Below are 25936 nucleotides of genomic sequence, written 5' to 3'. Positions count from 1 at the left end.
TTTTGATTATTTTAACAAAAATTAGTGACAGAACTCTATCACAGAATGATAATCAAAGTGCTTCCTGACATAATTTTTGTCATGGAATTAAATCTTCATGCCACGTCGACATGAATAAAAAATGAATTTATTTATTTTTTTATATTTTATTCCACATCAGCACTAAATAAGAACATCAATTTTTAAATTTTTAGTAAGACTTGACAAAATTCTGTCAAATAAATTAACTATATAGAACTTATTTTGCCACGTATGCAAATAAAAAATTAATATTCTATTAAAATTTTTTTTTGTGATATATAATGGCGCCTAAATTTTAGGCGCGTATTTCTTTAGCCTTTTTCACAAATTATTATTAAAAGATTCTCCTGAATTAAAACTGTGTAGTTTTATATAGAGTAAACTACGTCGTTTTACTAAATAACAAGGGAAAGGCTGTAACTATTTTGACTTAGAAAATTTTTTCTCCTCTCATTCTCTATACTCGGCAACCTTCACTCTCAGTAAAAAAAAAAAAAGAATATACTTCATGCTCCAATTCGGAATTCTAGTATTTGCAGAAACAAAATCAATTCTCTGCACTTAAAGACGGAATTTGGGACCGGTTTCGAAAGCTTCTATTTTGGTTAAAGAAAATTCATGGTTCGAAGGATGATTGGCGTGACCTACTGCAGCTTTTAAAGTTTATCCTACAATTTTAGGTAAAAGCAGAATCACTTTTTAGTTCTCGCTCTATCTCTCTCGCTTTTTTTTTTTTCACGTTTGTGCTGATTATGCCTAAATTTAGTGGTGCCAATGATTTTGGGACCTAGGGTTTTCAAAGCTTTTTGTCTCTTTATGCAAAATTGTTTGGCTTCGTTGCTAAGGGAAACATTTGTGGGGAACACATTGAATTAAAAATGAGAGTGTGGTCCCTTTTGATTCTTGGGTATTTGAAAATTTGCACATTTTGAGGTTTTTAATAGACAAAAGACTACAGATTTGTGCTTTTGTATTTATAAACTATGGTAAAATTTCAGTAGTTTTGTATAATGATAGTGGTCCCTTGAAGCTCCACTTATATTGAATTGGGTTTTTTATTTCAGAATACAAGTGTTAGTTTTCTTTTTTGGCTTATTTCATAACTGATGTGGTTCCAATCTTTGTGTTCGACTTTTTGTTGGCTAATGAAATTGTGGTCCCTTTTTCTTTCACAACCATAAGAAAGTACACTTAGAAAAAAATATTATTTGATATTCTAATTTATTTGTATTGCAATTACAAGAAAAATGAGAATTCAATAGATGCATAAATTAAAAGAAATGATGATTCATTACAGATGACGGTAGTAGTAGTAGAGTAAATAAAATGAGAGGAATTATTTTCTAAAGTTTGTTTGCTACATTTTAAGGTAATTTACTTTTTTTGATCTTGGCACATATAGCTTTTTGTATTTTCTAAAATTCCCTTGCAATGACAATTAAATTTAAGCTCTCTGGAGTTAAATATTTGTTTTGTTTCATATTATGAGATTTTGTTCTTGGCTTCAGGCTTGTCTTGGTTACTGCTGCTTTGTAGAGTTGTGGAGTTTTACGGTGCTTCTAGTTTTCAAAAAGGTAATTTCTTCATTATAAGTTATTTTGTGTGAATTGAGTTGATTTGATTTAGAAAATTTTCTCTTGCATTGAGTTATTTCCTTTTATTTGGATTATTTAATGTTGATTTTTAATAATATTATATGTTTATGTGTTAATTATAATTTTGCCTTTGTGTTTGGAATATAGCATGTGCTACATGACCCCTTTACTAATACAACACTGATGAATAATTTATTTATGTGCTTTTAGTGCAAAGTATGTTAATTATAGTTTTGTCTTTGTGTTTGGAATATAGCATGTGCTAGATGACACCTTTACTAATACAACAATGATGAATAATTTATTTATGTGCTGTTAGTAAAAAGTAGAGCTTTTGCAGATGGTTTCAAGTAATAATTCATACTTTGTAGTTGATAGTTCATATGTTTTGGATTTATTAGAAAATCAAGTAACTATTAAAGATGTACAACTAATTAACATCCTTATTCTTAACACTTTGCATGACAAATTATAGCCACCTTCTTCATTCCTTAAAAAAAGTTGGAAAAATAAAATGTACACAAGTACAGAGCAAAAGTTTTTTTGACTGAAATTAATAGTAAAAGTAGTAAAAGATAAGGAAAACAGTGTCATAAAAATTGTTCATATAAAAAATATGTTCAAAATCAAAAGAGAATATAGTAAAAATTGGTCCAAAGTATCAAAATATTAAAGTGACAGAGCTAATTCATAAAAGAATATGTTTTATTGGTAAAAGCTACAAGCACCTATTACATAAACTATGTTTTTAAACAATTATTTCTTATATTCAAATATCCAAATTGTTGTTTCATGATTTATTCGGAAAAATAATGATTAATGACTAATATAGGAATAGTAAGGAAGTACTACTTAATAATACTATTATCTTTTATTTTATTTAACATAATGGCAATCCAATTAATTTCTTCCCACCTATGTGAGTCAAGCCTTAGATCTCTTGTTTTTAATATAAGAAAGTTTACATTCCAAATAAATGGCACCCACTATTATTACTATTACTTAAATTTTTTTTTATCTTTCTACTCCTATTATATAATTAATACTCATTAAATTAATTAAATAATTAAATATATCATGTCTTTTCAGGGAGATATTTTCTACTTCATACAATGGATAAATCATGGATGTCATCCAATAGGCAGTCCATTGCTTATGAAAAAGGGGTTGCCAGCTTTATTAAGTATGCCATTAAAAATTCTGATAACCCTAACTTTATAAGGTGTCCATGTGAAAAATGTGTGAACATGATATATCGAACACCTCGAGAGGTAGTAGATCATCTATTTGTGAATGGTATTGATGGAAGTTACAAAGATTGGTCTTGGCATGGAGAGAAGACAACATTCTCATGCGAAGACCACTATAATGACCAAAATACCAACAATGACTTTGCTGCCACTGTTGAAATGGTGCATGATGCATTTAGATATTGTGATAATGATGTTGAGTCATTGAGGGATTTATTAGAAGATGCTGAGAAGCCTTTATATCCTGGTTGTAGTAAATATACAAAGTTATCTGGTTTGTTGAAATTATACAATGTAAAAGGGAGATATGGGTGGTCAGATAAAAGTTTTTCAGAATTGCTCATTTGTCTTCAAGATATTTTTCCAGAAGATAATCTATTACCTTTATCAATTTATGAGGCTAAAAAAACAATGAGTGTATTGGGTGTGCAGTATGAGAAAATACATGCATGTCCTAATGATTGTATTCTCTATCGAAAGAACTACGAGAATCTTGTTGAATGCCCTTCTTGTGGGCAATCAAGATGGAAGAATCAAAGTAAGCACATAGATAAAAAAAAACTGAAGGTTCCTGCAAAAGTCCTGTGGTATTTTCCTATCGTTCCTAGGTTGAGACGCTTGTTTCAATCTCCTGAAACTGCAAAAGACTTAACTTGGCATGCACATGGTAGAGAAAATGATGGTATGCTTCGTCATCCTGCTGACTCTCCTTCATGGAAATTAGTTGACAAATTATGGCCTGATTTTGCCTCTGAGATTAGAAATGTTAGGTTTGCTCTTTGTTCTGATGGGATCAATCCTTTTGGTACCCTCAGTAGCCAGTATAGTTGCTGGCCAGTTATACTTGTTAATTATAACCTTCCACCTTGGTTGTGCATGAAAAGAAAGTTCTTGATGTTGTCTTTGTTGATCTCTGGGCCGCGACAACCCGGAAATGATATTGATGTTTACTTAGCACCATTGATTGATGATTTGAAAATTTTATGGGATGTGGGCATTGAAGCCTATGATGCGAGTAAGCAAGAGTCTTTCATTTTACGTGCCATGTTAATGTGGACTATAAGCGACTTCCCTGCATATGGTAATTTATCTGGTTGTGTTACAAAGGGATACTATGCTTGTCCAATTTGCAAGGAAGGAACTGCTGCACAGTGGCTGTCGCATAGTAATAAAATGGTATATATGGGCCACCGACGATTTCTTCCACGTGGTCATTCTTTTAGAGACAAAACAAGAGTATTTAACAATAAGGTAGAGACTGAGTTCCCTCCTAAACCATTGACTGGTGAGCAAATTTTAAAGATGGTTGATGGCATTAACTGCACATATGGGAAGAACAAGAAAAAAATGAAACGAAAAAAGGGGGTAAGTAGTGTAAAAGGTGATGTGAAGGTGTGTTATAAAAAGAAATCAATTTTTTTTGAGCTTGTGTATTGGAAACATTTACTTGTTCGACATCAATTAGATGTGATGCATATTGAAAAAAATGTATGTGAGAGCATTTATGGCACTCTATTAAATATTCCGGGTAAGACTAAAGATGGTCTTAAAGCAAGATTAGATCTTGTAGAGTTAAAGATTAGGCCTGAGTTAACTCCAAAAAATGAGGGAAGTAGTACAGTTTTACCACCAGCTTGTTTCACATTAAGCAGAGAGGAGAAAATGAAGTTTTGTCAAACCTTAGTAGATATCAAAGTCGCTGAAGGATATTGTTCAAACTTGAAAAATCTTGTATCTATGTCAGATTTGAAGCTTCATGGATTAAAATCTCATGATTGTCATGTCCTAATGCAACAAATCTTACCCTTAGCAATAAGGTCAATTTTACCAGAACATGTTAGATGTGCCATCATAAGACTTTGCTTTTTCTTCAATTCTTTGTGCACTAATGTCGTTGACCCAAATAAGCTTGATCAATTACAACTTGACATCGTTGAAACTCTGTGTGTGTTGGAAAAAACCTTTATGCCTTGCTTTTTCGACATCATGATTCATTTGACTGTTCACCTAGTAGAAGAAGTTAGGCTTTGTGGTCCGGTGTGTCTTAGGTGGATGTACCCATTTGAAAGGGAAATGAAACCTTTGAAAGGTTATGTCCGTAATCGCAACCGTCCTGAAGGATGCATAGCTCAGTGTTACATGGTTGAAGAAGCAATGGAATTTTGTGCTGATTTCCTATCAGTTTTAAATGCAATTGGAAATCCCCCTGGACAAAAAGACATGATATTAATTGAAAAGCCTTTAACAAGTGGAGTAATGGTAGAAGTTCGTCATGAACTGTTGGAGCAAGCACATCGTTATGTGTTACAAAACACAGCAGAGGTTCAACCTTATATTGAGTAAGAATCTTTTAACTTTTTGATATGCTTTGTCATTTAAAACTTATAATTTATAAAGATTCATGTCCATGTTACTTTTTTTTAGTGAACACATGAGGTGGTTAAAGAAACAATATCCTCGTAAATCAAAAAATACAAAATGGTTACAAGACCAGCACCATCGCACCTTTACTTACTGGTTGGATGAGAAGGTTTGTTGCTGTCCAAGTTCTTTTAAATAAGGAAAATCTTTACCCTTTTAGTAATACAATACTAATAAATCTAATACATGTAGGTGTCAAACGCACAATTAAATGATGAATTAGTTTCAAATTCATTGTGGTGGTTATCACAAGGACCTCGCCCAAATGTGATTAAATATCCAGGGTATCTCATAAATGGGTTTTATTTTCTAGCACGAGATCGAGATACGAATCGAGTGACTCAAAATAGTGGTGTAACTATTGTGGCAAACACAATGCAAATTGCAAGTGCTAAAGACAAAAATCCTGTAGTTAGTGACATGACATATTATGGGGTTATCAATGAGATATGGGATATTGATTATACTATGTTCAAGGTGTTGGTGTTTATGGTTGATTGGGTTGACAGTGGCAACGGTGTTCATGTTGATGATCTTGGTTTCACCTCTGTTGAACTTGATCGGATAGGTCACAAAAATGATTTGTTTATCTTAGCTTCTCAAGCAAAACAAGTATTTTATGTTCCTGATCAACGTGATGAACGTCTTTCAGTTGTGTGTGCTATGGCCCAAAAGGTCAATGAATCTATGGCAAATAAAGTTGAGGGAGACAACATCATTGAACATCCTCCCTTTTTAAATGAAGCACCAACAGTTAATTCGTTTGATAAGGAAGATGATGATGTTAAAATCTATCATCGTCCAGGCTGGCCAAGTGTTAGAGTTGATAATTAACAATCAACAGAATATGGCATATTAAATTCACATTATAGTAAGTGTTTTTTTAGCAGTAATTAATATTGTTAGTTTTATTTTTATTAAATTTTTTCAGTGGTTGTTAATACATTCATTATCTATGATTAATGTTTATTTTTTATTTTGTAGTTAAAATTTTCTGTTAAGCTTGACCAATACTAATGATTTTTATGTTTCTTTTCTAACAGAATGTGTGAATCAGAAAACAATGCTTATGGTGGTGAAAATAATGATAGTGATCCATTGGATCTTAATGGTCGACCTTCAAGAGGAATCACTAAAAAAGCTAGTGTATTTAAAAGACAATCAAATAGTGGTCAGATCGTGGTTGAATATAATGAAAGAGGAATTCCTTGTGGAGCTGAGGCCATTGACATGGACCAAACTATTGGTATGTTGGCACGTCAAGTGATACCTATCGTGTACAATGATTGGCGTAAAGTTCCTCAAATTTACAAAGAAGAGTTATGGAAATACATCCAGGTAATGTTTCAAGTATTTAAAAAACTTAAAGGAGAATCAGTTTTGTAGTTAATTCTTTAGGTCAATAAAAGGATAATAGTTTACTTGATGTGTGTAAACCTCTGTATAGTTCTATATGAAGCATGAATTTTCAGATTGTGATATTGATTTTGGTTGATACAATGCTTTTTGAAAATGATAACAACTTATGGTTTGATTATTTACAATTTTATTCCTATCATTTAAAAATATAAAGAGTTTCACATGTTGTTTTCAGTTATTCATTTTTTCAGCATGTTTAATTGTAGAAACTATTTAAAGTGGATGTATGCTCCAAAAAACAAGTTATCATGCAAATGGGAACAGCACATAGACAGTTTCGTCACAACTTGTATGTCACTTATATTGTCCCGAACAAGCATAATCGTAGAGAATTACAGAAACCGCCATTGAACTATCAGTATATCAAAGATCATCATTGGAAAGAGTTTGTGGATCAAAAACTATCACATAATTTTGAGGTATTGATACAGGTTATGCCACTCTTATCATTGTATCTTTGCTATAGTCTATATGTAATGTCTATGTTTTACAATCATTTCAATGTATAGGAGCAACGGAGAAGAGCACAAGATGCTCGAAAGCAGAACCAGTATAATCATAGCTTGGGTTCTGGTGGTTATAAGAGGGTAGTTAAGAAAATTGTAAGTGATAACTTATTTCAAAATTAATTGTCTCAATTGTGAAGTTTCAATTAATAATTAAATTAATTATTAACCTTCTTTTTATTTCATGTAATTAATTCTTGATACTTTTCTAAATAGATGAAAGAGACAGGCCTATCTGAATTACAAATTGATAGAAGCATTTTATGGAAAGAGGGACGCAAAAGCAAGTCTGGAGAGTTTAAATCTGAAGCATTACCCATTGTTAATAAGATTGTAAGAATTATTGATGTTGTTCATGAATTTATACTATTTTTTGAGGGAAAATTTGGAAATTATGTTGGATTCATTAATATTTGGTTTCGGTTTTAGGATAATTTGGCTAGGGAAGTAAAGAAAGGAGTAATGAAAGTTGAGGGAAGGGATGATATTCTTGCTAAAGCATTAGGCAAACCTCCTGTTACTGGCCATATGCAAGGCTTAGGGAAGTTTATTACTGCTTCAATGTACTTTGATACTGTGAAAACTAATTGTTCAATAAATGCAGAAGGAAACATTTTTCAAGAGACATTATGTGAAATTAACAGTCAACTAAAACATATTTCTGCACATTTGAATGTAAGTGGCAAGGATTCTGAAGGTGTGAGTTCTAATATGAAGATTAGTGGTAAGAAGGTTGGCCAGCAATTAGATATAGATGCTGTCTCCTCAGATAATGATGATGTAAGTATATGATATGTTACTCCTTCACTTATTCTATTTTATGCTTGATGTTCTGAGTGTTTTTAGATGTAAGTTAAACCAATTTTGAATTTCTTCATGGTTTATTATATAGATAATTTGTTTTATGCTGATCATTTTTTAATTTTATGAGATAGGAAGATGATTTGAATGAAAAACAGCTTAAAAAAAGAGCTTACAATGTCATTGAAAATGAGGAAAGCAAAAAAAGAGCGATCAATGTGGAAGAAGAAAGTGACAGTCATAAAGCCATGCCGCCTGTTGGCATTGAAGAAGCCTCCCCAGATTATAAAATCTTATGCCATGTAATTAGAATACGTTAGATAATTTAAATTAGCTAGCCATTTTTCTTTTAATTTATGAATGAAAATTAACATAAATTTACATTTCTTGACTTAGGGTGATGAAACCATTATACGGATGAAGATTAGTGAAGATATTGAACACATTCTTTCTCAGGCAGAAGAGCATTCTAGAATTCTGAAAATGAAAAGATGCGAAGAAATTGAACGGTTTCTTACCATGGCACAAGAGCTTCTTAGGTTTCAAGGAAAGAAAGTATATTTTGAGGATTTGATTTATGGACAATGTGATATCAACACATACATAACGATAGAGGATTGTAGTGTGTTGGCATACTTCGAGGAGTTGACAGTGAATTGTCTCATGATATGGACAATGTAAAGAAGATTGAGATTTCTTGCGAGCTTATGTTTTAATTATTAATTATTGTATAACTTATTAAATTTTCGTTTGTACAGGAAGTTATATGAGGAACTAAAGAAGATTGGGATGACGATGAAGTATAAATTCATAAATCCAGCTGCTGTCTCGCTTTCTGGTCGAGCAAATACCAATAAATCTCGAATTGATAGAACGAAAATCATTGTATCCCAATTGGAAGGAATTCAATCTGGACAGTTATGCTTCATGCCTTATAATCCTAAGTAAGTACTTGAGCCTTATTATTTTATTTAATCACATTACTTTTTTAAGAAAATCCTTTACTAAAATTAAAGTTTGATTTGTTGTAGATTTCATTGGGTCCTTATTGTTATTGACATGGATTCTAATACAATATACTATTTGGATCCAATGCGACAACCAATGCATATGGATCTAAGGCTTCTTTTGAATAAGTAAGTGAAATTTTATATGTTTCCACATATGTTTATGACATTAAAGGTATGTTTTGACAATTTCTACCATGGATAATCATACATTCTGCAGTGCCATGGCAAGACTTAATGTTAAAGAATCAGCTTCAAGTAATAAAGTTAAAGTTAATTGGGCTACAGTGAAGGTAAAAGTAATTAATTATTAATTATCATGCACATTTGAGTTCAAATGATAAATATTCTTAACATACAGTTAATTGAATAATTTTTTAGGCACCGAGACAACCCGGCAATGTCGAATGCGGGTTTTATGTCATGTCCTATATGCAAGATATCATTGCTGATAACAGTGTTCTAAAAGAAGATGTAAGTATGCATTTTTTATGATGTAGTACTATATTTATATAATAGCTAATTTATTTGAATTTGTTTATAGTTCTTTGGAAAGAAAACTTATAATGAAGAAGAGATTGATGAAATCCGTAAGGAGTGGGCATCCTTTGTCTTGGAAAAGTTGTGATTATGTCAGGTATGTGATATAAATATCCGTTGAAAGTTGGCTTTTTCATACTACGAATATACAAAAGAGAGTATTAGGTATCAGATATTCACTTTAGTTTTCATAAGTAATTATTCCCTCATTTCCATTTTTCTTTAAGTATATTTGTATTAATTAGAATATTATAGTTTATAGGCAATAGAATAGTTTGACTTTGTTGTTAACTAATGTTTTTTAATATTTGTAAGCATTCTAAGTGCTTAGGCTTTTTTAGGTTTCTGTTTACATATTTTTGTTGGCTAATGCTTGTGTACGTTTTATTGTTGGTTGATGTTGTGTATGCTTTTTTTTGGGGGGGGGGGGGGGGGGGGGGGGACAATTTGTAAGCATACTGTGAATAAAATTTGGTCCATTTGAAGATTAATGTACATTTATGTATTTGTAACTAAGCAGCATTTCAAAATTTCATTACATTGATGCATTTTCTTTTATTTCTATGTATGCAGGAGCTTGTTGCTGTTGTTCATTGCTTATATATGCTACTGGTGATCAGGCGATTAACATACATTGATGTTTCTTTTTGGGGTCAATTTCGATATTTTAAGCTGTATATTTTTGGTAGTTATCTCTTAGTTAACTGATCAATGTATATGTTTATTACCTGGATTGAATTTATCTTCTACTTTATATTTTGGAATACTAGATATAAATATATGTATGTTGGATTATACTTTATAAAAATTTATTATGTGATTTACTGAACCAATTTGTATTTTTTTTAATTGTAATGGATTTATTTTAGAATTTTATTATTTAGGAATAGTAAAAAAAGGATAATTGAAATTGAAAAATATCTATCATGCATGCACATGTGATAGAATATATTTCCACCGTGACAAAAATCTATCATCCACTTGTGACAGAAATGATTGCCACGTTACCATAATGTTAGTAGCCACATCATATGCCACGTTTGCAAATTATTCCACATGTACAAATATGTCAGATTCCACATCAATTATATTAAAAAAAATTATAATTAACATGTCAGCCAATTGTGGGGCCATATATGCCAACTCAATTGCCAAATAAGATGCCACATCAACAAAATACTGTGCATATACGTTGCCATGTGTGAAAGTATATTTTTAACATTGTTTCTTGACAGTTATTTTCTGTCACAAAACAATAAATATTCTGTCACAACATTCTTACTGTGGCTTTTGTGACAAAAAATAATTATGTCAGTAACATTATTTGTGATAGAATAATTCTATCAGAAATGATCAGTTTTGTAGTAGTGGATGTTTCCAATCAAAAATGAAAAAAATTAACATAAAAGAACCAATTGTACATTTCCAACTGATTAGTCAACTACATTTGCTGCATGGACTTAGATGTGAAAGTAAAGACTTGGAGCATTTCCAATGAAAGATAGTCACCATCAAAATGACAGAAGTAACGGAAAATCAATGCTTGCAAACGCTCGAAGGATTCATCAACTTCTGTAATTAATCGTATGCTACTGCCTTAATCTCATTCAAATTTCCTAAAATGATGCACAATAGTCTGATTTGCAAAATATGGGAGAATATCAAAGAAATTGATGAAGGCATAAAAAAAAGGCTATAATTGTAATACCCGAATTTTTTGTTAAAAGAAAAAAGAATTATGAGAGGAGAAGAATGGTTTAATGTAGAAACTTTCTTCTCTTATATCCCTAATTAAAATTCATAGGATAATTATGGAAAATATCTATTCTTTCCAAAGTTAATAGGGTTTCCTATGGTTCCCTATAAATTCATACTTTTTGTTCCCTCTTCCATAACTCTAAATTTACAGTGGCATTTTTCTATTCTCTCAACTGCTCATTACTCTTTGCTCGTACCCTAGTATTTAGACTCTTGCTTAGGAGAGAGTCTTAATGGTTGATAAGTCTTACTCATCATATGCCCAACTAGTTTTCCTATAGTGTATTCTATTACGATTTAGAATATTACATACCTTTAGGCATGATTTAGGATGTGTTTTAAGTTATGTTTATTGTTAGTTAATCCATGATACAATAATCACACTAGATAGTTTCTAGACAGCATAGATATCTCTTAATAAAATATATACTTTAAAAACGATTAACAAGAAGAATCTTATTTTTCTGTAAATTAGAAGGGCTTATTGAATAAATTTTACTTCATAAGATTTGAACTCATTTTATATGGATTTCCAAAAAAAAAAAAATACAAGTAAATTTTTATTGAACTCGAAAATGTAGAAGTTTAGGTAATTCTGAAAGCTCGGTTGGTACTTGACCACTGATTGAATTGTTGTTCATAAGACTGCACTTAACAAAATCTATGAACACAAGCTCCAAGAATAGCATCAAAGTACTGGTTAATTTCAAAACATTTGACTAACTAGCAAGTGCATGGCTTTGGTCAATTTTGCACATGTTTTGGGCAGTGGTCCTCATATATTATTATTATCGTCCAGGTTTAGTATTTCTAAGTTAGAGCAATTACCAAGCTCGTCAGGTAAAGACTCTGATAACTGGTCTCCACTCAATAGCCTGCAAGAGAAGATTCATTGTGTGTTAAGCACTTGAAGCAATATGATACCAAGTCGAAACCTTGACATTCTAACTTACCGGAGATTTAAACGAAGCAGATTCCTACGTCCTTCGGTACGTTACCATTTATATTGCTCCACATGAAGTCCCTGGCAAAAGAATACACCAAGGAGAAAAAAGTAAATGATAGATTGGAATGGTTGAAGATTCAATGCATAGCAATTTGTTTTTTACATGACGGACTCACAGTATAGCCATAAGAGATAGTTTCCCAAGTTCAGGAGATAACTTTCCCGAAAGTTCCATATTTAGCAACCGCGTTAATCGTATAGAAACCTAAAAATATATAAGCCAAAACAAATCACTTTTGATAAAATGCACAAACCAATCTTAGTTCATTTCAAAACATTCAAAATATAACAGTAAAACTTCTCTCATATCTCAGCAACCTGTTTGTGATTTACTATAAACTCACATAGCAACTTCATGTGCTAATTAAGTCAAGACTACTAAAAATATCTGATGAACTTACAATTCTTGGACATGGTAATAGCCATCATTTGGATCCAAGGGTGCAGATTTCCACGGTCCAATTTGATTTACATGGATCGGTCTTTTTACAATTATTGATAGTTTTCCCGATATCTTTTAAGTTTGCAGTGGATTGACTTCAAAGCATCAACAGTGACGCATAACAAACAACTTTACAAGATGATCGAGAATTTAATAAGAAAGATTCGACAGGAAAATTTTAGCTTGCGGTGTATGTATTTTCAAGTACAAAATGAAAGTGAAATCAACCTTCTACTGGGTGAGTACGATTCTGTCCAGAAACAACTAGGAAAAAGCAACAAGACTATGAGGCGACTGGAGTTATCCTAATGAGATAAACTCCCCGCCGTGCCATCTATGTAACGCAAATTCAGCACAAACCCGAAAGAAGATTCAGAAACCTTTTGAGGCCCTCCAGTGGAAAGTGCTTAAAATACCACAAGAATGTTTCTTTCTTTAACCCAATTGGGCATTTAGACCATCGTGATTGTTGCTACAAGAAAAGCTTACAGAAGCTTGATGACTAATAAAGCCAATTTTTTTGCATGGAATATAATGTAGAGCTCTGAATGGAAGGAGGATTGGGACAGGGTATTAATTAAGTTTTAACTCAGTAAAAGGATTTGGTAAGCGGCTCTGTCCAAGTTGGAGGTAACTGAATGCTAGCTTGGCCTCGGACTTCGTCCTTCGAGCGTGGCGCCAAAGCTTAACTTCTTTGATCGCATATAGTTAATAACATTTGAATCACTGAATTGTACTAATATTGCAAGAAACAACTATGGTTTATATTTTTATTTCATGAGGAGCCATGTCGTTAAATTTCATACAAGCTTTGCCCATTGACTTCTTAAAAGTGTATATATATTCCGATGAGAATCAAAAATCATTTTTATTCATGTGAGCGAAGTTCGACTCGAATTTCACGTACCACTTAATGAAATTTCATAAATTGAACAATAATTTAACTATTTATTGGTGAAGTTTTTAAAAGCAAATCAAGTCTATGGACAAGTTGATTTCAATATAACGGTCTGACTATCGATTTTCAATAAATTGTATAACAGAGCCCAATGGCAAAAATCTACATAGAAAAAATTACAAATTTTCTTAGTAAATTTTGTTAAAACTTAGGGACCGAAGCGCTGCAACAGCATCGCCAACAATGTAATAGCTAACATTCATTTTAAGATGTTCAATAGTTTATCATTTTAAATTTATTTTAGTTTTAACCAAAACGACCAGATTCAAATGTCAGTTAAAACATCTCTTTCATTTTTTTTTCTTTTTTTTTTATTATTATTATTATTTTTTAGAGAAAAGTATGCGTTTCATTAAAAGACCAATAACGGCTTAAAATACAATGTCATATAGACGTAAATATAAGATTACATCAAGTTTAAGTACAATTATAAGACAATACCTAAGACTCAAGTTGAAGTTACGACAATGTCTATAAATAATTCATAACTTCAAACACTACTACAAATTTCTACCAGATGAAAGGAGAGTAAATGATTTCACACATTAAGATCCAACAAAGCACTAAAGGAACACACTTTCACTACTATAGAAGAAACTGCTTTCCAATCAAAAGAAAAAAAAAATTCATATTATCTGGTATATATAACACAATACAACACAATTCTAACCACAAAACACAAACAAATAATAATAAAATCACAAAACTACAACAAAACCACCCCTACGATTCACCAAAAAGTCTCAATATCAATGAACCCTATCCCAAGGTCATCAGAATCTCGCCCCAGGTCATTGGAACCTCTCGATGCACCACTATTAAAGCTCTCAACAGCTTTAATATAGGCATACCCTTCTAATCATAACACTGACATGATCCTAACCCAGACACTGAAAGGACAACATCTATGCAGACCACTAGAACCACCGTAGAAGCAGTATAGAATCATGCCAAAAAACACGACTAAAACACGAGACTAACACAACACAACACAGCATAACAAGAAGCACAATAAAAGAAGCTGATACAATGGTGGCTGGTGGCAGCAGCGGCAGTGGGGGTAAGGTGCTGTTAGTTCATGGTGGCCAGTAAAGAAAGAGTTGAACAGCAGATCTAAAGGTTTGGTGGTTTAAAATTCTGGCTGTGATGGCTATGTAATTACACACGCAGTGATTGATAAGGTCCGTTGAAGTTTAGCCGGTAAGTAATGGTGGTTGGCTATTACATTGAGAGAAAAAAGAATTTTTCTTTCCTCCTCAAGTCCATATTTTAATGCGTGCAGATGCACTTTTTCCAGTTTTGTTGGAAGTCTTCATAATACCAAATTCTTATCTTTCACTTAATCATAGCTGGGAAAAAAGGTCATTCAGCACACATGTTAGTGATAATTTCAGTTACCCAGAAACCTCTCAGAAAAAATCAGAAGAACTTATCCATTGGGTGCTTGGAATTGGAATTGAATGAGTTCGGCAACATTAGTGACTCCAAAAATACTTACCGAAATGTTGATGTCGATATGGCCGAATGATTCTAATGTTTTCATACTTCAATTACCAATTAACTAATCAGTTGAGTCCAGTAGAGGCAAGCAAATGACATAAATCAGATCAAAAAATATATGCCCACTTCTTGGACAGTCTTCATAATACAACACTTTGCCGGCATGGAGCATCATTTATCATCACTCTTGGTCAAAAGCTGACACTCAATGACATATTGTGGCTCCCCTTTAATTGAAACTCTAATAAATCACGATGAGGAAGATCATGTTACTGTCTATTACATCTAATCTTTGAATAAAATCATGCATCATTTTGAACATGACAAAGCAAAATATTTCCATTACATCTAATCTTTGAATAAAATCATGCATCATTTTGAACATGACAAAAGCAAAATATTTCCCTGATCAACTTCCATTTCCTCCATCGATGCCATTGAAATTAAATATCTGACTAAAAATCTAACATGACGTGCAGAAAGGCTGTACATGAAATTTAAATCATGAAAGCACATTTCAATGCATTGCTAAGCACAATTAAAAATAACCCCACTAAATCTAAGAAGTCAACTTTTTTTATTTTTGGTGTTATATTCAACTAGTTTAACGAGCATTGATACTAAACAAAGTTTCATCTGTCAGCATTTGTATTAGTCAAATTAACCGACAACCTACCTTCACCAAGTACATGTCATTCTTGAAAGTTAAAAACAAGAGACTATCATTTTATTTACCATCAACCTTACAATAATAAAATTGAACAGAGCAACAATTAATTTAAAACTATCTTATGCAAGCATAAATCCAAGTTGATAATGTAGATGAAGTGGGATTATGACTCCACCGTAAATAAATAGGAATATATACAAGCTGTAGTACCAGTAGACGTCATTATAACAGTACAAGAAATAGAAATCCACTTAGCAAGAAACAACTATTGATTTTGTAAACTTGTAAACTCATGGCAGATGGCTCACATATCATTGATTTCTTATCCAAAAGAAACAATATATATATTTTGCAATTGTATTGTTAGTACAGATTTACATACAGATCATCTGCTGCCTCTGTTCCATACAAACTTGCCGGCTGACAGATAAGAGTCATTGCCAGTGGTCATTAATACTTTGGGTGCCAAAACATGCCCTTAATGCCCTCCGGATCAGGTTCAAAACCTAAATTCCGATAGAAATCCACAACTGCAATGAAAATACAATAAAATAAGTTGAAACTTCAACATTCAGAACACTACTTTTGCCACCTGATTACTGGTTGTAACTGGCAAGGCAACAATCTCTAAGTAATCAGCAAACACAGCATATAATAAGTATAAAAGTGAACTAACATTGATACTTGAAATGAGAGTAAAAGGTCATGAAATAAAACTTGTTTAGAGGTAGTTATACCTTGACTATCAGCGAAAAGTGATATATTTCCAATATCCTTTTGGAGCAAAGCCCTGACTACCTTTTCCACAAGGGCTTTACCAAGACCTTGGCCCTGAATGGAAAGAGCAGTGTTAGTAAAAGATACACTGCAGTCAACATAAAAACTTAAGCAATAAGTTATCTATTTATCACACAAATGGTGCTCTCATTCTAACAACACAAGTTCTGAACTCCCATGGTAACCTTAATTTTTTATCAGAACATCTAAAAATATTTTTATATGTCAAATCACCCCCAAATTGAAACATTTCTTGTAATGCTTTCAAGGAGATTCAAGAGCCATTATATTAGAATCAATTCTGTGTTATCTCATATTTGCAGTTTCCCATCAAATTATTGGGCCAGATCCTTGTTCCCGCCCAGGCCAAAAACCTGCTATATATCATTCAAGAACAAAATCATGATTACAGTACTCTCATTAATTATCCAGTTCACATTTCTCCAACTCTCCATAACCATCATATGCAATATTTCATACATCATATCTTAATGTGCTTTTGTTGTCACAGTTCTGCCCGAAAAGATGACCTAGATACCCACACAAGCATGTCCGCCCACCTAGTGTTGCACTTAGGTATGTATTAGTCCATGTTCATGTAATAAAAAATTTACCTGGTAGCTAGGATCAACAAGGACATCCCATATTGTAGCATTGAAAGCATGATCTGATGTAGCACGAGCCATGCCGATTAAGGTCCTTTGCTCATTCCCCTCTGTCAAATAGCTTCACCAAGTAATTTAGTGGTAGATACAATTGTGCATCTACAGCTAAATATACCAATTATAGTTGAGGAGAAATAGTTATCATTCTTAAAAAGTACCAGATCCTGGTGATTTCCTTATAGAATGCAAGGTGGCTACCAAGTAGCTATTTTTCAAAGCTGCAGCTAGTTTTGACAGCGGCCTCCGAGGCCAGCCTACCTATCAAAACATGTAATATTATGCATTTTAATGATCTAGATTTCAGAAGTAGATCAAAAGATTACGTTCAAATTTAGAACTAAAAAGCACTTCAAACACGGGGAACAATTTGATGCACATGTGTGCGTAAAATCAAAAGTAGCTTGGCTTGCAGGTTCTGTATATATACATGCAGCATTCGCAAAAAGATACCTAGTGCCAATAAATACCTTATCGCATAAGGTTTGAAGCTCATATACATCAACATCTCCACCTGATGAGAATATTATTTGCTCAATTACTCCATCTGGTTGAGTCTTTTCAATAAGAACAAACTCCTCAGGCATCGGTTCTTCCTCCTCTTCTTCAAGATCAGGAGGTGCTTCCATGACTTGTGTTGAGTTGTTTTTCAAGAACCTGTGATAAGAATAAAACAACAATAGAAATGAAGACAATGATAAGATGGCGAAGTTAATTCACGTTCCATTTGAAAGAACTAGAAAGAATAACTGACTGAGAAACAAAGCCCAAACAACCCCAGTCCAGTGTTGTAGCCCCGAAACCAAATCAATGGAGGGGGTGAAACGTCAAACTAATGAAGGAATTACATAACCAAATGGAAACCTGCATTCTTACTAAATCTCTGAACTGGAAGCTACATGATTATCTCTATCGTGCCAGCCACAAACATGTGTTTGGATATTCTACTTCTCCCTCAGAAGTCCACCAGACTCAATTCTTGTAAATTATGTTATGTCATGCTATTGTCAATTCAACAAATTGGTGTAAAACATGAGCAGCATAGACAAGAAAATATACAAATTGAACCATAGCACCATATTGGGTGTGTGGTGGAATTTACACGAAGAATAAATATCGTACTTTACTGACTAAACCAGAAAATACCAAGCAACAAATATCATTTGTTCACTGAAATATAATTTTTTCCCTTTTTTATTTTTATTTTTTTGCAAAATACAATAACACTCTTGCCCAACTGGAGGAAAGATGTTAACTTGACAACTAGATAAAAAAACTTCCAAACTTGGACATTGAGTTGTGTTTACATTTATATCAACAAGAAGGAGCATTTGTTAGCATGCACGAGAGGGCAGGTGCACTTGTGCATCCGTGTCCATGTAGAGTTGAAAAAGAATACACATATCACGTTACCCTGATCTGATGGATTCCCAAAACCTAGCCTTGAATCGGGAAACCTTTAGCTTCCTGCTTGCTGGAATAAAAAATATAATCAAACAAACAAAGACAGACAGTCAGTCCAAACTCAAAATCATTGTATCCCAAATTCAGAAAAAAGTGCAAAAGTTGCGATTTTTGAAGAACATTAATAAAACTAACTGACTAAAATTTCCATTTTTGAACAACATTAGCTGCTCAGTAAGCATCTATGAATAGGAAAAAAAAATATTGAACCCGAAATTAGAAAGAAGAGATAGCGTGCATACCTTTGGAAAGCCCATAATTGGGATTGCTGGAAAACAATAACTGATTAGATGATTGACACTGGCAACCAAATGAAACAATTGGGCATCTGCAAAACAAGAATCAAAGTCATAATCAAACCAAAAACAGCTAAAACTAAATAAATAAATAAAATTGAGATTCATGAGAAGTAAAAAGGAAAGTGAAGTGAAAAAAGGATAAAGAGGGTCTCAGTCTCACCGGGAAGGAGAAGCCACAGCATTATAGCTTAACATTTTTTTATCTTCTGGTTGTAGTAGAAGATGCAGGCACTCTCCCCTTTCAGTCCTCTGGTGCTGGTGCCAAACATCAACTTGCCACTTGCGCCCCTTTTTTCGTATTTTCACTCTTGTCCTCATTGTTTTTTTTCATTTCTCTCATAAACCCCTCAATTTGAATATCGCCAAGTGGCACCCTTAAAGTGAGAAGATCAAAGTTTTCATTTTAATTAAGTTATAAACAAAATTAAACAAAAGAAAAAAAAAATTGAAAAGCTTCAATCAAATATTTTTGTCATGTCACCAATGGGCCTTTGGTCCAATGGGAGAGCCTTGCACTTATAATGTTGAGTGTAAGGGTTTGAGCCTCCATAAGAGCATTATGGAAGTTAGTTTCAGTTCTTCCTCAATTATCAACTAATTAAGTGGAGATAATCTCTCCCTTACAAAATGTGAGTGGAGTAGGCACCCCTCGAATATTAAAGAATGTTTAAAGTATTTGGGACAAGTACTTCGGTGGGTTAATATATGGCGGTAGTCCTAATTATTTAATACGATTGTAAATATTGTAATTGTAATGTCTGATATAATATCAATAACAATCTGTGTATAACAGAATTAAATATATATATATATATATATATATATATATATTTGTCATATCTTGTAATACCTTAAAGTTAATTCTTTTTTTTGATAATTTATTCTTTATTATATTAAAATGAAAATCCTCTCATTAAAAAAGTGATTTTACGAATAACTTGCATAAATTTATATGCACTATTAGATATGAGGCAAGACAATTAAAGACTTTGGTACGTTTAACTTTGCAAGACAATTAGATATGAAGCATGACATGTCATAAAATTCAAAAGAAGTCCATACCCAAAAAATGTTTTTATAGTAATGAGCCAAAGGGCAAAGGGAATGCAACAGTCTCTATGTTGGCCTCCAAGTTACCTTCCTTCCATCTTTAGTCATGTCCATGGAGATGCATCAACTGCACCCATGTCTCCTAAAATTCCATTATACATGTGCATATATTTTATTTAAATAAATTAAAGAAAATGCAGTTACAAATTAAAAAAGAAAAAAAAAAGTTGGCACCCATTATTTCTTGCAATGTACTTCTCTCTAATAATTTCCATCTTTATTGAGTTCCGTGCCATTCAAGCCGCCCACTCCTCTCTCCTTCCACGCCCTCACACCTTTTTGTTTTTGTTTTTTTTTTTTTTAATTTTAACAGTAATCAATTTTCAGAAAATTAACGCGCTGCCACAGCCAATGTAAATTGATTCCCAGTTTAGCTTAATCACTCCTAATTAAAATGATAACAGAGCCGTTGAAAAAGGTTCAAATTTAGCAGTCAAAGAAAGCATAAAAGTAACGTGCCAGTAGGACGAGCCATACTATTTGGTAGCCATAACATTAACGTTCGTCGCTCCGCAGGCTTCAAACTTCGAAACTTTGAACGTCTTTTGTTCAATTTCTTTAATCTTTATTCTGTCCCTCAGCATGGCGTGAAGTTAGCTGCCTCTGTTATTTACTTACTGCAACATCACTCTTTTTATTCGTTTCTTTATAAGACGTAACATCATAAAGTTACATTATCTATCTAAAGACACCCACAAAGCGCACATAGTGGGGACTGGGGAGGGGAAAAAGAAGAACGGAGAAAGCAAATTAAAGGTGACTTGCATTGATCAGCAAAGCAGTCTGTGACCAGAAAAGGGAGGGTGACGGGTGACCGTGACGCAAGTAAATTTGTTCGGACAAAAGGGTTATTTACGTAAGTTCCGATGTTTCCCTCCATTTGACTAGAGAGACTGTTCTTGTTACATTTTTATGTTTCTTTGACTGTTTTTGACTGCTGTCTGAAAGAGAACTGAGAACTAGAGAACTTGCGGAAGGTATAGAGATAGAGACAGAGGTGGAGGTAGAGATGGTTTCTTCTTCAGACAGCCCTTTCTCTTCTTCTAGCAGTACTAGCCGTTCTCCAGCTCCCAAGTTCTGCAACAACTCCTTTACCACTCGGTACCATAATAAAAACACATGTTTGTGCTTTTTTATCAGTTTTAGTAATTACTAATAAACTATATAGTTAATCTGAATACAATTATATATATATATCTGTGTGTGTGTGTGGGTGTGGGTGTGTTTTGTCTTGTTTTTAAGTTAGTTATTTAGTGTGTGTGTGTGCGTGTTTCTCTTGTCCTGTACATCTTCTGTTAGCTATAAACGTGGGGTTCAGTGCTTGGATTAGTAGATGATTTTTCTTTCTCTTTTTTTAATAGATAATTATTTAGTTGTTTCAGTATGTTTCTTTGAGCTTCCATTTAGTTTTTTAAAAATAAAAAAATATAAGTAAAAATAGAATTTCTAGGTTCTGTACTGAGCTGATAATTCTCTTCTTCACAACATTCTTCCAACTCTTTTTGGTTTAAAATTATAAATCTTGAATTATTGTTAACATGGTAGATCAAAAATGTCTCAGCTTTAGAGAAATGAAAAGGGTTTCAGGATCTGAGATTATAAAGTACGTTGATTTTCCCACTTTCTCTGGTTTGGTCCATTGATTTTTTTGGACAATCAGTTTATTTGTGCTAATTTTCATCTGAGAATGGTTATAATGTTGAATCCTTTTGCATGCAGAATCTTTTCAGATGTTGCCGGAGACATTACAATTGTTGTTGATGGAGAATCTTTTCTACTTCACAAGGTAAGATCTTTGTCAAGCAGTTACAACTTACAAATTGAAGCAATTTTGTTTGTAATGCATTGGTATCTGCTTTATATTCTTCTTGAACTTGGTTTGGTTTCATGGCAAGCAATCTAATTAAATTTGTGTTATTTGTTTTGGATGCAAAGTTTCCTCTGGTATCGCGAAGTGGAAAGATTCGGAAAATGGTTGCAGATGCTAAGGATTCCAATAGTTCGAAATTGGAGCTCCATAACATACCAGGTGGACCGCAGACGTTTGAGCTTGCCGTGAAATTCTGTTATGGCATGAACTTTGAGATCACAACTACCAATGTTGCCAGTTTGCGCTGTGCTGCAGAGTACTTAGAAATGACTGAAGACTACCGAGATGAAAACCTCGTTGCGAGGACTGAAGTTTATTTGAATGAGGTTGTAGTACAAAGTCTCGAGAAGTCTGTGGAAGTGCTTTCAATTTGTGAGATGCTACCTCCTGTAGCAGAGGAGGTGGGGATTGTGAACAGATGTGTCGAGGCTGTTGCCGTGAATGCTTGCAAGGAGCAACTAGTGTCAGGATTGTCCCGTTTGGATTGCAATGGTGAGTCTGCTGAGCTTAAAAGTGGGTGTCTTGAGTGGTGGATTGAGGATCTCTCAGCACTAGGAATTGATTATTATCAGAGAGTTGTATGTGCAATGGGAAGAGCAGGCATTAGACCTGATAGCATTACTGCATCTCTAATGCATTATGCTCAAGCATCATTAAAGGGTATTGGAAAATTTCAAATTTGGAATCCGGCAAGGATGAAATCAAATCGTACCATGGCAGAAAATGACCAGAGGACTATATTGGAAACTCTTGTAAGTCTTCTGCCAAATGAGAAAAGCTCTTCCATTCCACAGAATTTTCTGTTTGGGATGTTAAGGATGGGAATCATGGTGGATGCTAGTATTGCCTGTAAGCTTGAACTCGAAAGGAGGATTGCTTTTCGGTTGGAAATGGTTTCGCTTGATGATCTGCTTATACCATCTATCCAGACCGGGGATTCATTATTTGATGTTGATACTGTCCATCGGATACTGATAAATTTCCTACAGCGGATTGAAGACGAAGACAATGACAATTGTGGGTATGAATCAGAAGGCCTTGGTTCTCCAGGTCATGGTTCTTTGTTAAAAGTTGGACGGCTCATTGATGCCTACCTTGCAGAAATTGCTCCCGATCCTTACTTGAGTTTGCAGAAATTCATCGCTATGTTAGAGATATTGCCTGATTATTCTCGTGTCATTGATGATGGGCTTTATAGAGCAATTGACATATATTTGAAGGTAAGATCATGAAGATGACAACTCTGTTGATTCCAAAACATTTATGTTCTCTGTACACCAGTCTTTAGCAAGAACAGTTAATGATATCAAAAAGTAGGTCTTGTTTCATGAATTGTCCTATCTTATTATTTTGCTTTTTGAATTTTGATATGCTTTGTAATTGAGGTCTAGCTTTAAATCAGTTTGTACTCACTTTTTGTTTCAGTTCTGACTAGTACTGTTTCATTTTCTTGCTCAGGCTCATCCAATGTTAACAGAACATGAATGCAAGAAGCTCTGCAAGTTCATAGACTGCCAAAAACTCTCCCAAGAAGCCTCCAATCATGCTGCACAGAATGATAGACTCCCAGTGCAAATGGCGGTTAGAGTCCTCTACTTCGAGCAACTACGTTTGCAGAATGCCTTATCAGGAAGTTCGGGAGATGGATTCCTGTCACAGAGAATGAGCAGTGGTGTCCCAAGTGCAGCCATGTCCCCTCGTGATAACTATGCTTCTTTGAGGAGAGAAAACCGAGAACTTAAACTTGAAATTTCAAGAATGAGAGTGAGGCTGAGTGAGCTGGAGAAAGAGCAAATGTTCATGAAACAAGGCATGATAGATAAGTCAGGAAATGGAAAAACTTTCTTGACTTCAATCTCCAAAGGGATTGGAAGGATTGGAATATTTAATGGTCCAACTGGAGGTAAACGTCAAAAATCCAGCCGAAAATCTCGAGGAGACGGGAAGACTGGCAGGAGTAGGAGGTATTCTGTTTCTTAGCTAAGATTTTGTGTAAGAATTTGTAGTTCAATTGTATATTAGTTCATGATTTATGAGTTTTGGAGTGATTATGGCAGTTTATCATATCAGCATGATAACAAAATCCTAGTTTTATTTCATAGATTTCAAACAATTAGTCTAACAAAACATGGCATTATGCCCTACTGAAAGATACACACAAAACTGATGAACCATGAAGCTTAACTTCTTCAAGAAATTAATCTTTGCACTTTAAGAGGTGAAAATTTCTGCTTAATCAGTCAGTCATACTCCAACTTTTCCAAGAAGCCGCTTTCTAATCTGCAAGGATACAAGAGAACAAGCATAAGCTCAATCTTGACTTCTTGAGGGATCCAACTCCATAAAAGAGAGCACTTACTCAGATAAAAGTTAAGATCAGGAAAGAATATCAGTCCAATCCTTTTAGCGGAATACATACCTCAGGGAGATTTTGTCTGAAAGCAACATTCAATCTTGCATCTAAAGTATTCTCTAGGACTATCTTCCCATCTTGTGAAGCCACAACAACTCCACCCGAGCTTTTAAACCATGAATCAACGATACAAGCATCATAAAAATAGAAACAACCATTTGATCATTCGATTAAGTAATAATTAATAACCAATGATCATTACCAAGAAGGTTCGTGAGAATCAGCACTCTTTGGAGGTGGTGGAAGAAAAACTTTATCATCCATGGTGATTTTGGGAGCTTGTCTTTTGGTTTTCTCTGCAAATTCCTTTTTAGCTTCTTCTACAATCGACTCCACTAGCTTACGATCCATCTCTCTACACCTCAGCAACACTGCTTTCTCATTCAGCCTCAGCATACTCTACAAAATTTGAAGGCAAATAGTTGATCATGACAATTAACCAAAAAATAACGTGCAGACGTTCGCACTAAAGAAAGACTTTTATCAGTGTAATTATTACTTGAACAATCAAGCCTTTGAGAACGGTTCTGTATTTGTTTTTGTCATTGGAAACATTTAGCAATTCTTTGCTCGCAGCCTCTTTCATGGCATTCACCGCATCATCTTGAGCTTGAAGAAATTGTATACGAGCTGCATTCAGCTGCATTGAGTACTCGCTGCCGTTGCAAAACATTTCAAAATTCATTATAAAAATAGTCATAAGATTTTTTTTTTTTTTTTTTTTTTTGGAGAAAAACTCACATTTTCCTGCGAGCTTCAGCTTGTTTTGACTTGCGCTCGTATTCCTGTTTGATCTTTTTCTTTTCAGCTTCAAATAGTTGCATTTTCTCAATATTAAATTCCTGTCAAAGCATTTGCATAATTACATTGCATGCCCCAATAGAATAATTTAAGGAAAAAAATTACAGAACCATGGAAAAAAAATGAAATGAAAATTAGGAATTTGTTGAATTTTTTAATATTTAATGAACCTCCTCGGCAGAAACAGAAATTTCATTGGCTTTCTCCTCTGCTTCCTGGCGAATGAACCTCACCATCTGTTGAATCTGCCTCGAAACATCTGCATCATTCATTGTTTTTTACAAAAAAAATAAATAAATTCGTAAGTTAATTGAGGAAGATTGTTGTTGTTCTACAAGAACATAAATTGTTGCTTAGTTTTATTTTATGCACTTAAAAGAACATGAATCATATCTCTTCCGTTCTTGTCTATTTGTTTGATCCGAAATTCCTTCCGAACTTATCTCTCGCTTGGACTTTTACCGAATCCAAATCTATTTAAGAACAAAAGCTCATAATGCAATACTTATGCTCTTAGATATAATTATGTAATTAAATGATAATATATTGTCATGATAAGTATATATAAGTATTTTTATTCTCCGGTTCAGTATTTACTTTGGCCGGAATATCCAGGTAAATAATTACTAAATTGAAACTGGATTAA

At 33.5% G+C, this 25936-nt stretch overlaps 4 protein-coding genes across 9 annotated transcripts; 2 read left to right on the top strand and 2 right to left on the bottom strand.

Annotated features, from left to right (window-relative positions):
* The first annotated feature begins 439 nt into the window (after positions 1 to 439).
* On the top strand, positions 440 to 10389 carry LOC102623946 (uncharacterized). 5 transcript variants are annotated; one of them, XM_052443653.1, is made up of 16 exons: positions 443 to 701; positions 1530 to 1595; positions 2706 to 5205; positions 6331 to 6625; positions 6913 to 7125; positions 7216 to 7308; positions 7429 to 7545; positions 7642 to 7992; positions 8148 to 8315; positions 8410 to 8690; positions 8772 to 8957; positions 9045 to 9149; positions 9241 to 9313; positions 9402 to 9494; positions 9565 to 9657; positions 10134 to 10389. In XM_052443653.1, exons 3-15 carry the CDS (start codon positions 2729 to 2731, stop codon positions 9646 to 9648), a joined length of 4536 nt encoding a protein of 1511 aa, XP_052299613.1. In that variant the 5' UTR covers positions 443 to 701; positions 1530 to 1595; positions 2706 to 2728; the 3' UTR covers positions 9649 to 9657; positions 10134 to 10389. The 5 variants fall into 5 exon arrangements, with proteins under 5 accessions (XP_052299614.1, XP_052299616.1, XP_052299613.1 ...); XM_052443657.1 differs by having other exon boundaries at positions 454 to 701; positions 3974 to 5205; XM_052443658.1 differs by having other exon boundaries at positions 464 to 701; positions 4915 to 5205.
* A 5654-nt stretch (positions 10390 to 16043) lies between these two features.
* LOC102615047 (histone acetyltransferase TAP1) lies at positions 16044 to 19429 on the bottom strand. Its single transcript, XM_006481177.4, has 8 exons — positions 19257 to 19429; positions 19040 to 19125; positions 18747 to 18807; positions 17804 to 17990; positions 17495 to 17594; positions 17286 to 17386; positions 16632 to 16725; positions 16044 to 16424 (listed from the first exon to the last, which is right to left on the bottom strand). The coding sequence occupies exons 1-8, from the start codon at positions 19412 to 19414 to the stop codon at positions 16345 to 16347; spliced, it is 867 nt and encodes a 288-aa protein (XP_006481240.2). The 5' UTR covers positions 19415 to 19429; the 3' UTR covers positions 16044 to 16344.
* A 1293-nt stretch (positions 19430 to 20722) lies between these two features.
* LOC102614558 (BTB/POZ domain-containing protein At3g08570) lies at positions 20723 to 24137 on the top strand. Of its 2 annotated transcripts, XM_025099556.2 has the most exons (5): positions 20723 to 21062; positions 21155 to 21307; positions 21926 to 21992; positions 22142 to 23296; positions 23535 to 24137. In XM_025099556.2, the coding sequence occupies exons 2-5, from the start codon at positions 21216 to 21218 to the stop codon at positions 24054 to 24056; spliced, it is 1836 nt and encodes a 611-aa protein (XP_024955324.1). In that variant the 5' UTR covers positions 20723 to 21062; positions 21155 to 21215; the 3' UTR covers positions 24057 to 24137. The 2 variants fall into 2 exon arrangements, with proteins under 2 accessions (XP_024955324.1, XP_006481239.2); XM_006481176.4 differs by lacking the exons at positions 20723 to 21062; positions 21155 to 21307 and adding an exon at positions 21348 to 21809.
* Positions 24138 to 24207: 70 nt separating this feature from the next.
* On the bottom strand, positions 24208 to 25761 carry LOC102623652 (V-type proton ATPase subunit E2). Its single transcript, XM_006481373.3, has 6 exons — positions 25461 to 25761; positions 25231 to 25331; positions 24989 to 25145; positions 24692 to 24888; positions 24496 to 24595; positions 24208 to 24356 (listed from the first exon to the last, which is right to left on the bottom strand). The coding sequence occupies exons 1-6, from the start codon at positions 25560 to 25562 to the stop codon at positions 24321 to 24323; spliced, it is 693 nt and encodes a 230-aa protein (XP_006481436.1). The 5' UTR covers positions 25563 to 25761; the 3' UTR covers positions 24208 to 24320.
* Positions 25762 to 25936: the final 175 nt, after the last annotated feature.

The sequence above is a fragment of the Citrus sinensis genome, chromosome 6, assembly GCF_022201045.2.
Source record: "Citrus sinensis cultivar Valencia sweet orange chromosome 6, DVS_A1.0, whole genome shotgun sequence".
In the NCBI taxonomy this organism is placed as follows: Eukaryota; Viridiplantae; Streptophyta; class Magnoliopsida; order Sapindales; family Rutaceae; genus Citrus; species Citrus sinensis.
Note: the sequence above shows the minus strand (reverse complement) of the source record. Positions and strands in the feature narration are given on the sequence as shown.